Genomic DNA, 14,388 nt, shown 5'->3' with positions numbered 1-14,388 from the left:
AATTACACACAATGTTTGAGTATGCACACAATCTTCAAAGTAGCACTTTTGAAAGTAGTGCATTGGAAAAACAAGTCTTCAATTACAGTGTGTGGCAGGCAGCTGAAATAATATAGAATTGATCATTTTACTTCAGAATGTACATTATAGAAAAAGACCAGGCAGCAAGTAGATGTTCATGAACTTGTGAAAAGTTGCCGAGTGATTCCTTTAAAGAACTCATGAAGCAATTACAAAAAAAAGACAAAGTGGAAAGAAAATTCAAAATTAATAGAAGCAAAATCAATAAAATGGAAGAGAAGTATCAATCACATGCTGCAAAGAATTAAACTAAATTGCATTAACACTTGCCTGGTGTTTCACTGGTTTAGGCGATATGGGCTGCTTGTTGCAAACAAATAAATAGCAATATTAGGAAATCCACATTCATTTCAAATATGCATTAACACAGCGAGCTACATGACCCCAAGTTCCGTAGAGCAAGCATTCCACTGAAGCACAAAAGGTATCAGTTTTTGCTCATGGAATTAAACAATGATTTTGGTGAACTGAAATATTTATCCACTGTTAAGTACTGATTTGAGTTGTGGCTTTTTAAAATGGTACTGCTTCAGATGCTGAATTGTCACTTACAACTCTTCACCTTAGGCATTTTTTGCATATTCAATACTCTAAAAGATAGGACAGGGTGAAATATTATAGGTAAATAGTGACAGTTGTTCCAGTTTGAGAAGCAGAAAAGCACAGTTGACTAGAACATGGTTTCTCTGTAGAACAGGCTGGGACTGGGAGATGTTTGATCCATTACTGATCAGAATGTGTAAAACACAATGATGTATTTGCATTACTAAGTGGACAGAAATTTAGAATGGGGAAAAAAGGGCTACCACAAAGTGCATACAGACACACGGTTTAATACATTATAGATAGAAGGTCCGGAGAAGCCTTGCAAAGGCAGCAACAAAATTGTTTCAAGTCATTAGAATTCCCTGGGGTGGCTTCATGACTGCATTGTTACAACAGCAATTTCAAATATTTGCTGCCATTATCCTTGGAATGTCTGCTGGGAGACATGCTATGACTGAAATGTAGAAGGGGAGGGGCCATAACAGTGCTAATACTTTGCAAAGATGAAATACTCTCACGAGAAAGGTCACAAAGCTCCAAAACAAGAGTTCGCATAACGAAAAATTATTTACCACCTCAGGACTATGGAGCACAGTTCGCATGAGCTATTTAACCACTAACAGTCTGCGGTGCAAGAAATGGTTGGTTCATGGTTAGAGTAGACTCCTGGGTGTCAAAGAATTTCATAGTGGTTGTCTTAATGCAAGAAATATGTTCAGTATCTGAAAAATCTCTCATTTTAAATTCCATGAGACAAAACATACTCATCTCAGCATAGCACACCAAATTATTTCACAATACCGCTTATTCCATCAGCATTAATGCCAAGTTACATTAGGACTATTTTCCAGCTGTAAGCATGATAAATATTCATAGGCCATGCTGTGAAGACCAAATAAGACAACTGCATTGAATATATGGTAGCACCTTACAGCAATTAATTAGTTGTATTATGCATTTATCATAAGCCACACACCAGCATTAGATGCACTGCATCAAATTTTAAAGGAAAGATATCCACATTATGTAATAAAACTGTGACAAAATTCATCCCAGTTTATGGAAAATGTAACTTACTGGAATATTGTGATCCTTTCGTCCTTTGTGGGAGGAAGCAACATGGGCCAGATATTGAATAACTTTCTTAGTGTTTTCTGTTTTGCCAGCACCAGATTCTCCTCTATATTGAAAAAGAATTTGGGGAAGAAGTTGATTTTTGGTGAAGTTTTTTGCCTTTCCCATGCCAGGTTCTAACCACAGGCAAGATTTCAAATGGTCAACTAGTCCAAGTTATCAGCAGCTCCTGCCTGGTGTAACGAAACAGAAATTGACTTCTTTGCAGTTTACTTTAACCATCATGTGTCGCAAAATCAAATAAGCCTAGTTTAAACCCAAAAACTAATGACAAAGCATTAGAGTGCTTTGAAGAATATGGGAACTTGCACATCAGGTAATCAATTTCTGTCACTACCCAGAACAGTGTAGAAAATAGAACTAATAAACATGCAACATTCAATTACAGAAAAACATCTCAACTGGGAACGAGACCACACATTGTGTACTGGGGGAAAAAAAAACAAGGTTAACTTGATCAAGAAACCAACCAGATATTAGATATTGTCTGATAAGGCTGGACACAAAAGTATCACATAAGGATGCACCAAAAGAGGCAGCTGGGTCATGTGCTCTACTCAAGGGCAGACTGAAATTGTTTTAATTTTGAAAATTACTGCTAAATACTAAAATACATAAATACTTGCATGTTTGAAATAAGAGTATTGTATCTAATTTCATGTCACGTAGAATTTAGTACACCATTCACTGATGCTTGAGAGCTGGGGAGACAGGAGGAGATTTCTACTCTTCCCACAAACTCCCAATCTCACTTTGTTCCAATTAGGCAATGATTAACAGTAGCAGCTCAGCACATTGGACAGTGAACCGTTATTGAGCAGTGAACATTTCAGCAGGCTTTTTACAATACAAGTAGTCACCAGTTTTCCTTTAGCTTTTCTGGAATCAGCGTAGAGATGACAATTGACAAGTATCAGAGGAGTTACTATTTTATACCATACAGTTGGAAACAAAATTTTAAAAAAAGTGTGTCAATGCAGTTTAGCCACATGGAGGGTGCATTCTGTGGAAATTCAGAGACAAAGTGCCCTCAATGACAATATTTGCAGCAAGTATCATCAGCTGTAGAAACTGGGGTTCCAGGTTGTAAACTTGAGCAGAGGCTGAAACCATGGTGGTGCATTTGCAAGGCTGAGGATTATGTGGATAGAACGTTGAGAGTTGATCAAAATGCAGCTAAGTAGACAGGGAGGGAATGGGTGGCTAGAATATTTAACCAGAGCTGCTGAGATTTTCATTTTGTTTTCTTTCCCTAGAGATTTTCATAGTAACTTCATTAGTGTTAACGCAAGTCTACTTGTGACACTAAAACAAACAAATTTTGTTTCAGATTCCAACATCTGCAGTATTTTGCTTTAACTCAGATATTTGACTCATTGCCACTTCTTTCAGAAATGCCTACCCTGAAGTTCTGCTCTCCACTTTGAGAGCTCTGACAAAGGACCATTCAGATGCAAAACACTGGCTCTATTCTCTCTCCTCAGATGCTGTCAGATCTGCTGAAATTTTCCAGCATGACCTGTTTTTGTTCAATGGGATCAGAATGCATCCGAGTGGAGTGAGTTGGAATTAAATGTTAGCATTTTTTAAAAAAGCATGTCTCAATAATGGGCCACCTTCAAATAAATCATATTGCATGCAATGCTGAAGATCTATTCCCTTGAAGGGGAAGGTAGGACTAACATCAACAGCAGCCTGGATGAACAGCAAGATGGAGATGAAGATGAAAAGGAACAAATGAGAGTATAAATCAATGTCAGGTAGAAAACACAATCAGAAAATTAGGTTGAACATAGGAGGGACCAAACAAGTAGTGAAAAATCTAAGAAAAGGAGAGAGCATGGAGTCAGAGATCTACAGTATGGAAACAGGCCCTTTGACCCAACTTGTCCATGCCACTTTTTTTTTTAAAACCCGTAATCTAATCCTAATTGCATGCATTTGGCCCATATCCCTTTATGCCCTTACCCATGTAACTATCCAAACGCTTTTAAAAAGACAAAATTGTACCTGCCTCTACCACCACCTCTGGCAGCTTGTTCCAGACTCACCACCCTCTGAAAAAATTGCCCTGCTGGACACTTGTATCTCTCCCCTTAAACCTATGCCCTCTAGTTTTAAATTCCTCTGCCTTTGGGAAAAGATATTGACTACCTAGCTGATCTATGCTTCATTAATTTATAGACCTCTATAAGATTACCCCTCAGCCTCCTACGCTCCAGAGAAAAGAGTCCCAGTCTATCCAGCCTCCCCTCATAACTCAATCCATCAAGTCCTGGCAGCATCCTAGTAAATCTTTTCTGCACTCTAATTTAGTAATATTCTTTCTATAATAGGGTGACCTATTAGAACTGTACACAGTATTCCAAGTTGTACAACTTCAAGCCATTCCAACTCCTGTGTTCAACGTTCTGACTGATGAAACTAAGCATGCCGAATGCCTGCTTGACCACTCTATTCACCTGTAACTCCACTGTCAAGGTGCTATGAACATGTACCCCTAGTTCTCTGTTCTGTAACTCCCCAACACCCTACTATTAACCAAGTCCTGCCCTGGTTCAATCTACCAAAATGCATCACCTCATTTGTTTAAATTAAACTCCATCTGCTATTCATCAGCCCACTGATGCAATTGATTAAGATCTCATTGCAATTGGAGATAACTCTCTTCACTGTCCACTATGCCACCAATCTTTGTCATCTGCAAACTTACTAACCATGCCTCCTATATTGTCATCCAAATCATTAATATAAAATGACAAATAGTGGACCCAGCACTGATCCCTGAGGCACACCACTGGTCACAGGCCTCCAGCTTGAAAAACCACCCTTTCGCTCCTGTCAAGAACAAAGACTGGCAGCTAATAGCAAAGGAAATCCCAAGGTCTTTGATCAACATAAAATAATAATGAGTTAAGAGTAGGATTGGTTACGGATAAAGACAGGGACTTGCACATCTATGCAGGAAAAATATTAGGTATTAAATAATTTGTATCGGTCTTTACAAAGGAAGATGATGCTACCCTGGCTGAGGTGAGATCAGAGGTAACTGCACACTAGAAAAAGTTACAATTGGAGGTGGTGGTAGTAGAAAAGCTTTCACTTATAATTGATAAGGTGTTGGGATGAGATGCATCAAAGGGTACTGGAGGAAGGGAGAGTGGAAAGCAGAGGCACTAGTGACAATATTCTAATCTTCCTTAGACATGGGGCAGTGCCAGACAACTGGAGAATTGCACGTGTTAAATCCCTTGTTAAAAATGGGTGCAAGGACAAAACCAACAATTCCAGAGCAGTCAGTTTGACTTGTAGGGAAACTTCTGGAAAGGGTAGTTCAGGACCAAATCTGTAGTCTCTTAGACAAATGCAGGATAATTAAGGAAAACCAACATGGATTCATTGAGAAAAAGCTAACTAACTTGAGTTTTTTTTGAGAAAGAAAGAGAAGACTGATAAGGACAATTAACCCTGTGCTATATACAGATTTTCAAAAGATATTTGATAGCGTCACAACAGATGAAAATCTAGCTCATGGAATACAGGGAAAATAAGCATTTGAATAAGGAATTAGCCGACTGGCAGTAAACAGTGAAGTGATAATAGCTGTTTTTCAGTTTGAAGGAAAGTTTGTAACAGATTTCCCCAAGAGTCAATGTTGGGACCTTTGCTTTTCCTGATACTAGTGATCTGGACTGTGGTGTTCAGGGCATGATTTCAAAATGTGCAGATGATAAGATTGGAAACATTGTCAACTATGCTGTGAATAATCTTGAATTTCGGGAAGACATGGACATGTTGGTGAATCGGCAGACAAAGCTCAATGTGAGGTAATTCATTTTGGCAGGAAGAATTTGGAGAGACAGTACATATTAAAAGGGAGAAACGACAAAGGAGGTGCACGATTACAGGGACCTCAGTGTACATAAGTCATTAAAGATAGCAGAGAATGTTGTGAGAAACAGTTAAAGCATATAGTATTTTGGGCTTTAACTACAGACCAAGGAAGATGGACCCCATTTGGAGTATTGTAAACAGTTTTGGGCCTTGTATCCAAGGATGGATGTACTGGCCTTGGCAAGGGTCCAGGAGGTTCACATGATCATTCCCTGGAATGAAGAGATTGTCACATGAGGACTCTGGGCCTGTATTTGTTGGGGTTTAGAAGGATTTGGGGCAGAGCAAACTTGATGGGCTCAGGTGGCCTAATTCTGCTCCCATGTCTTATGGTCTCATTATAGATTGGAGGGGTTGGGACTGTTTTCCTTGGAGAAAAGGTGGCTGAGAGGAGATTTGATTGAGATATTCAAGAAGGGTATGGAAACAGTAGATAGGTGACAAAACTTTCCCTCTAAAGCAACAGGAACCAGAGGACAGGTTCAAAATAATTGTCAAAAGGAGTCAAAGTGATGAGGAAAAAAAAGTTGTGCACTTGGAGTCTGGAGTGACTTTTTCAGAAGATAGTGGCAGCAGGTTTGATTAAGGTATTCATAAAAAAGGGAATTGGATCACTATCCAGGAACAACAAACATGCAAGATTACAGTATTAAGACAAGGGAGTGGGACTGGGTAGAATGTTCTTTACAGCCTGTGCAGACTTAAATGGGCTGAAAGTCTCACTGCAGGAGGACAGTTTCCAAAGACATGTCCCTCCTCAAAAAAGAGGTGTGATCTGACATGCAAACTACACCACAGTGTGGGTGTAAGCAATAAACACTTTAGGCTACAAACTGAAAATATGTGCAAAGCTCGTTGCAGTCTGTTTCCTTCACGGACAGAAAATTAACTGACAGGAATATCAAGCTGTACATTAAGAACATAAAACATTAGAAATAGGAGGAGTAGGCCATCTAGCCCTTCAAGCCTGCCCTGCCATTCAATAAAATCATGGCTGATCTGAAGTAGATCAGTTCCTCCTCAACTGTTCTAAACTGCACCCCCCCCCGCCCCCCCTTATTTTGAGGCTGTGCCCTCTAGTTCTGTTTTCCTTTCTAAGCGGAAAGAATCTCTCTACCTCTACCCTATCTAGCCTCTTTATTATCTTGTAAGTCTGTATAAGATTCCCCCCTCAGCCTCTAAATGTCAACGAGTACAGACCCAGTCTATTCAATCTCTCCTCATAAGCTAACCCCCTCATTTCTGGTATCAGCCTGGTGAACCTTCTCTGTACTCCCTCCAAGGCCAATATATCCTTACACAAGGAAGGGGACCAAATCTGCACACGGTACTCCAGTTGCGGTCTCACCAGTGCCTTGTACAGTCGCAGCAAGACCTCCCTGCTTTTATATTCTATCCCCCTCGTGATAAAGGCCATAAACCAGGTTGAAGTAAAGACAGATGTTCCATTAATATACAGTCAATTTCAAATTTCTCATGACTAAACTCCTCATAATAAATTCCAGAAACATTGAGTTGATATTCAATAGTGTTTCCACGAGTTGTAACTCAAACGTTCTACAGAAAAACTCATTGAATACTTTACTTGCAGGTAATGACCATTCTGCTTTGCAACTGGAAGTCATGATGTGGAGGTGGCAGCATTGGACTGGGGTAAACACAGTAATAAGTCTCACGATACCAGGTTAAAGTCCAACAGGTTTATTTGATAGTAACTAGTAAAGATAGTGAAGAAATCTCCACTCACCTGACCAAGGAACAGCATTCCAAAAGGTTGTGGCATTTACTCTCAAGTAAACCTGTTGGAATTTAACCTGGTGTCGTGAGACTTCTTATTACAACTGGAAAGACAGACAGACTTGATGGCGTTTGGTAGGAAGACTGCATCATCAATAGATAACCATGGCAGTTGTCAAGACTACAGTGATATGTATTGGCATTTATTTACTAGCTTAGTCAAGCCAACTATAACAGATAACTCGTTCTCAAAGTTGGCTTGTATTGTTAGACATGACTGAACACCAGGTCACATTCTTTCCATTAAGGTGGCTTCTTATGCTGTTTGGAAAACAATTCCATGCAGATATCTACATTGTAGGAACCTGGAATCAGACCAGAATTAGCTGTACAAAAATGTGCTCTGTTGCTGTTGGCATTCAAAACCTCAATTTAGGATTTTAATTCACTAAAGGTCAGTTTAGGTCACCATATCCTTGTAAGCTAATAAATCTTTAAATACCCCTCTGCTCCTGAATCAAAACCAAGACCAATTGCATTCCTTAGCAGGAACACGCTAGCTATTTTGATCACTTGCTTAAATTTGGAAACTACAAAAACAAAAAAAAAGTAACATGCATACCTTTACAATCTGGCCAAAATGGGTGAAGTTTCAATGTTGGATTTGTCATAAATTAAAAAGGAGCTTAAAACTGAACAAACCTTGAAAAATTTCTCATTTTAATAATGTTTGTGCAGCATGCTGGCAAGAGTTGTTAGCACAACTAAAACACTATGCTTAATACAATTATGTAAGACACGAGCAACACTTAGGCAGATGCTTTAGGGATTAGCTGCAGGGTTTGAGATATTTTGAGATAAAATGTTAACACTGACTTGATATCAAAAGCATGCACATTTGCTTAACCAACCCACAAATCAGGCATTGAAGGCACAGGATGAAAAAGTACGTGGTCCGTGAGCACTGGTGATTCACAACAGATTAGTGAATGGAAAGCATTTAATTGTCACTATGTTGACAGCAAACAACCACTGGAGCTGAGTGCTGTTTAGCTGTTTGTGTGACTGTGTGACTGTTTATAGACAAGTATAAATATTTCACAATTAATGAATTTGTTATTATTCAAAATAAATTTAATGAGGAACAGAAGCAACAAATCTAATGCAACATCAGGTAAAACTTAATTTGGAACTTATGGAAGCAGCTAACTAAAAATCAAGCACGAGCGGTCTTTAAAATCTAGCGACTAAACAAGTTTATAAAATTCTGCCAACTAAAAGTTGTTACTTTTGAGTGTCATCTAGCTTAGCTTTACAGCAGCATTGTGTGTTCAATAGGATGGTTACAATTTAAACTCAAAGAAATGACTAATCATTGGGAATTAGAGAATGACAACGTGCAGGCTTTATTTACATCCTTGATCATGTATGATCATATACTCATTGTTAGAATGATCAGTAACCATCCCCTTAAACAACATTTCCAAAAAAGGAAAAATGAACACAAGCCAGACACCTCAACATGAGGACTGAGACCAAGGCATTGCCATTGTCTGTTCTATATCAGGCTGTGGAAAGCTTGAGTACCAGAGTGAGGAGCCAATACTTGTAAATACATCAAGCCTCAACTTTGTTAATTCTAGATATCAAGAGATATTCTTGGGGGGGGGGGGGGGGGTTTGGTGTCATTTGCTACATGAATGGCACCTTGAGCCAAAATGTACAGTAAAGTTTGTACAGTAATGGACGTTCTAACACTTACGGTCGCTGCCAGCTTCCTGCATTGTAAAAAGCATGTAGCACAGTTCTACAAACTTTTCCCATTTGGAACCGGCAAACAGAGCTGAACATAGTTACACAATTCAGAGAGTCATAGATTCAGGAGGTTTGTGGCATGGAAATAGACCCCGACCCAACTTGTCCATGCTGCCCAGTTTTTAAACCACTAAGCTAGTCCCAATTGCCCACATTTCTATACCCATCTCATCTACGTGTCCAAATGCTTTTTAAAAGATGGCTCCTTTAGGATACCAAGCAGGCCATTTAAAGATGGTGTTGTAAATAGCTAACAGGAAATCTCAAAATCAACCTTTCTACAAAATTCTAATCTGTGTACCATTTCAATTAGAAGCTAGACTAATACCAAACATTAACTTCACAAGCAACAGTACTCACCATTGCAAACATAAGTATCCAAAATGAACTTTTTTCCCCCCATTGATATTTAAATAAACTCATGCAACAAAATGTGTACTTACGTGCAAAGGATTGATTGATCCTCACGATCTGGAAAAAGAAAACGTAAATAAGCCAACATTCAGCAATATTTGACACATTCATTTGTTACATTAACTTTGTCTATCTTTGGTGCTTCTCATTATTCTCAAAGTGGAGATGCTGGTATTGGACTAGGGTGGGCACAGTAAGAAGTCTCCCAACACCAACAGATTTATCTAGAATCACAAGCTTTCAAAGCATTGAGATTCACCTAATGAAGGAGCAGCACTCCAAAAGCTTGTGATTCCAAATAAACCTATTGGCCTTTTAACCACGTGTTTTGAGACTTATTCTCAAGCAGGCTCTTTAAATTGACTTCCTAGGAGACTTAGAGACTTCCTAGGAAGTGTGACATCTTCAATGGTCTTCAGTTTATAAGAATAGTAATATCATGCGTTCTCTCCTATCCTTCTAGCTGGAGATACTGAGTACTCATGATAGAATTAGCAAGGTACAGTTGATTGAAAAACACTAAAAACTTCAAATCAATTACCCACATTTTCATCTGCACAATACTGGTGGCTTTTCAAAGTAGAAAGCAAAAACAAAAGAAAAGCACTATATTTAAGCAGAATAAAATGAAAATTGTTATTCAAGAACAAATTTGGATCACTTCAAGATTTATACAGAAGTAGGAGCAAGCCATTCAGCCCTTCGAACCTACTGCACCATCCATTATGATCATGGCTGATCAAATTCAATATCCTAATATGGGTAACATTTTTACAAGTGAGTTCTGGCAGGTCAGATCACAGTATATCATTGCCGGACAATCAGCTCACCATCAAATGTTGCAAGACTAGGCTCCTCTCCGGCAAGCAGGGGGGAGCATCAGAAAGTCAGTTGGAAACGCTACACTGTATATGCTAACCTAGAGAGATGATTAATACCTTCTGAAGAATAAATGACATACTTCCCAAAAATCTAACTCCTCAAGAATTAGACTGTGCCAAGATACCTCAGATAATTCAGCACAGACCAAGGATAAATCCTGGACATTCTAGTCCCTATGAGTCAGCACCACAGGCAACTAATATATTTATTCAGTCTGAGAGGTCCTCAGTAACATGGTTAAAGTTTAAAAAGGTCTTATCGATCCTTTAATGTCGATTGCAGCCATGACCAATGAGAACAATTAAACAATTTTTTGCATATTTGAAAACAAGTGCATTTTGTGATTAAATGCTTTAGGGCAGCAAAATAACTTCAGTAAAGCTTTAAGTCATTCACACTTGAACAATTGCATGTGATCTTACAGCTGAAGTAACCCATTTAACACAACTGGCCTGTGTTCTGCACAAGCCTTACCTCCATCTTACACCTATTTCCCTCAAAAAATTTCACGGAACCTTGACAGTGCAGGAGGCCATTCCACAATTGCAAGGAGACAAACCCGCAATTCCAGCCAACTCCTATCCCCATAGCACCATGTATTTACCCTGCTAACCTCCTGACACTAAAGGGCAATTTAGCATGGCCAATCAACCTAACCCACACATCTGCGGAGTGTGGAGGAAACCAGAGCACCCAGACGTAACCCACACAGACACGGGGAGAAAAAGTGCAAGCTTCACACAGTGACCCAAGGCTGGGATTGAACCCAGGTCCCTGGGGCTGTGAGGCAGTAGTGCGAACTACTGTCTTCCATTTCATGTTTTGTTGAAAGTATTATCACGCCCATAGGTACAAGATAGCAACATTCATAAATCCCTTTGAAGGCCAAAGCTGACATGGCTATAGTGCCATGTACATATATAGTTGCCCTTTCACTATAGGTTAATCATTGAATAGTGGCTCGTCTGCTTTCAAAAATGTTTTTGACGTTTCCTGTTGTCACAAAATCATTTTACTCTGTTCAGTTAAACCAAGATAACAAAAATGCAGTGTGTGTGCTGGGATCAAATTCTGTATGAGATGGATTACTGATTCTTCCAGCTCCTCCCCATTTCTAAAGACCTGCTTTACAATTCCAGATGCCAAAGATTATCCCTCTAATATGACAAAAGATTTCAAACCCGCGAATGGTCGAGCGCCAACATGATCCGTCTTTAAATCAACACAGAAGCTTGGTTTCATAATTATAGACAATTGGAGGAGGGGGAGTTCTGATCAACAGAACCACTTGCGTTCCCATTGCAGCCAAATAGCATTCCAATACTTCAAAATGCTTAACAAACAGCATTTTATCAATTTGGAACACATTCCAATTGCGGTCATTTACAAATGTTTCACTAACCATAGCAGAACAGATACACCATAAAAAGCATCCTTTCTGGATGTATCACAGCTTGGTGTGGCCCCAGCTCTGACCAAGACTGCAAGAAACTACAAAGGGTGTGAAGGTAGCCCAGTTTACACAAACCAGCCTCCAATCCACTGATTCCATCTACATTTCCCACTGCCTCAGAGAAGCTAACAGCACAAATCAAGGATCCCACACACCCCAGACATACTCTTCCATCAGGGAAAAGATACAAAGTCTGAGATCACATACCAACTGACTCAAGAACAATCTCTTTCCTACAGCTATCCAACTTCTGAATGGACCTACCTCATAGTAAGCTGGTCTTTCTCCACACCGTGATTATAACACTACATTTGGCACCTTCTCCCTTGTGTATTCAATGAACAATAATGTTTTGTCTATACAGTGCACAAGAAACAATACTTTTCAGTGTGTCCCAATACAGATGGCAAATCTAATCAACTATGATTTTCTGTATTATCATTGGTCACATGCTGCTGTGCTTCGCATGTCTTCCAAGCAAGAATTATTTGAAATTAATAGAAGTATTTATCCAACAGCTCATTGTTTAAGATGGATGGCAATTTTTTGTTGTTTATTGCTGAATACATGTTTGAGAGACGTTCAAAATACAGCCCAAGGAATGATCACTAGACTAAGGGGTTATTCGTAACATGCCTGCAAGAGACAGCAGCATAACCTCACTAGCAAGGAAGTGTCACGTGATCCAGAACACACTGCTCTGATGGTTACAAGCTTTCTATCCCAGTACGTTCCTATCAATAAATGAACCCAGAAGGAGTTTACCCGATCCCTTATGATTGGTGTTTTTATGTGATTGTAGCAATTCAAGAAAATTTTCTCATCCCACCCAGGAATCATGGTGGGGGGGGGACCAAGCAAAAGGTCTGTTGACCTCAGCCAGGGTTTCTGGTTTTCAAAAGAGTGCAGCCAGAAAATCCCACCTACGATGTGCAGCAATGGTTCCTTCTAAATCAACCATGTGCTCAGACTGGCAGCATGATCAAGTATCATAGAAACCCCCAGCAAAGGAAGCCATTTGGCCCATCAAGCCTGCACCGACCATAATCCCACCTAATTACCCTGCTAGTCCCCCTTGACAACAGGGTCAATTTAGCATGGCTAACCAACCTACCCCGCACATCTTTGGGCTGAGAGAGGAAACGGGAACATCCAGAGGAAACCCACACAGACATGGGGAGAATATGCAAAATCCACATGGTGCCTGAGACCAGAATTGAACCCAGGTTCCTGGCACTGTACTAATCCAGCCCAAGTGCCAACCACTGTGCCACCCAATCTTACAGATATTATGGTGAACGCAAGGCATGAGATGGCCCTTGATATTCTGGTCAGACCAAGAACAGAGTCACAATTTGCATGTGTTCAAATTGCAATGCGGTGATTGCACAAGGAAAAGCCTGTGAAGACACGGTGCATAGATATTATGCACAAGTGCACAGATAGTGTTCACATAAAGATTTGGTAAACGGATGGATCCCACGTAGTGACAGCACAACTCAGTCCATTTCGTGGGACAGTATGCTGTGTGTACTAGTTCATTTGGGAAAAATGAGTGACCATGTGGTGTGTGGTAGTTTGGGTCCGATCAATAGCAAGTAAGGAACAGTCAAACAAAAATTTTAAAGGGCCAGAGAAGGTTGCAATTATAAGAGTTGGAGCTTCAGGAAAGCACATAGAAGTGGCTAGAGCAACACCATCCCAGGTAATACAGGGAGATCAGTTGGTCACAGGAATGTTCATAGAATCTGACGGCACAGGAGGCCATCTGGTCCATCGAGTCCGTGCCAACTGCAATACCAACCAGACCCTATTCCTATAGCCCCACACATTTACCCTGCTAATCCCACTGACACTAGGGTCAATTTAGCATGGCCAATTAACCTAACTTGGACTTGTGGGAGGAAACTGAGCACCTGGAGGAAACCCACGCAAACACAAAATGTCAAATTGTCAAAGCTTGAGTGGTTGCAGCAGAACTACTATCTGAATTCAAAAGTTAGAGCAATGGGTCACATCTAAACCAGGCAAGGAAGCCATAAAAAAAAATTGCCTAGCATTCAAGGAAGTCTACACAGGCTGAACAAGTCAGGATTAGCAGATTGAAATAATCCCCAAAGGATATAGACTACATTGGAAGAATGGTCTAGAATCAAGTTAAAAGTCTGCATTCATCAACTGGGACAGCAGAGCGGTTAGCACTTCTGCCTTGCAGCACCAGGGACCCAGGGTCATCTTCAGCCTTGGGTGACTGTGGTGTTTGCACACTCTCCCTGTGTCAGTGTGGGTTTCTTCCTAGTGCTCTGGTTTCCTCCCACTGGCAAAGATGTGGTGGTTAGGTTGATTGGCCATGCTAATAAAACTGCCCCTTAGTATCCTGAGATGCGTAGGTTAGAGGGATTAATTGGTAAAGTATGTAGGGATATGGGGAT

The 14,388-nt window shown here is 40.1% G+C and overlaps 1 protein-coding gene across 5 annotated transcripts in view; it reads right to left on the bottom strand.

The window, feature by feature from the left end:
• The window catches only part of LOC145356351 (myosin-10), a 164,250-nt gene that overhangs the window by 86,526 nt on the left and 63,336 nt on the right, over positions 1 to 14,388 (bottom strand). For 2 of the 5 annotated variants that reach the window (XM_080208998.1, XM_080209000.1), the window contains 3 exons: positions 9,651 to 9,678; positions 1,705 to 1,807; positions 352 to 384 (listed from right to left, as the gene is read on the bottom strand). In XM_080208998.1, coding sequence (XP_080065124.1) covers positions 352 to 384; positions 1,705 to 1,807; positions 9,651 to 9,678 — 164 coding nt within the window. The remainder of the gene's footprint in view (positions 1 to 351; positions 385 to 1,704; positions 1,808 to 9,650; positions 9,679 to 14,388) is intronic. The other 3 variants (XM_080208999.1, XM_080209001.1, XM_080209002.1) reach the window with 2 other exon arrangements.

Source organism: Carcharhinus amblyrhynchos, chromosome 21, assembly GCF_965287045.1.
Source record: "Carcharhinus amblyrhynchos chromosome 21, sCarAmb.v2.hapA, whole genome shotgun sequence".
NCBI classification, from domain to species: Eukaryota; Metazoa; Chordata; class Chondrichthyes; order Carcharhiniformes; family Carcharhinidae; genus Carcharhinus; species Carcharhinus amblyrhynchos.
The sequence above is the reverse complement of the archived record's forward strand: the minus strand, read 5'-3'. Positions and strand labels throughout refer to the sequence as shown.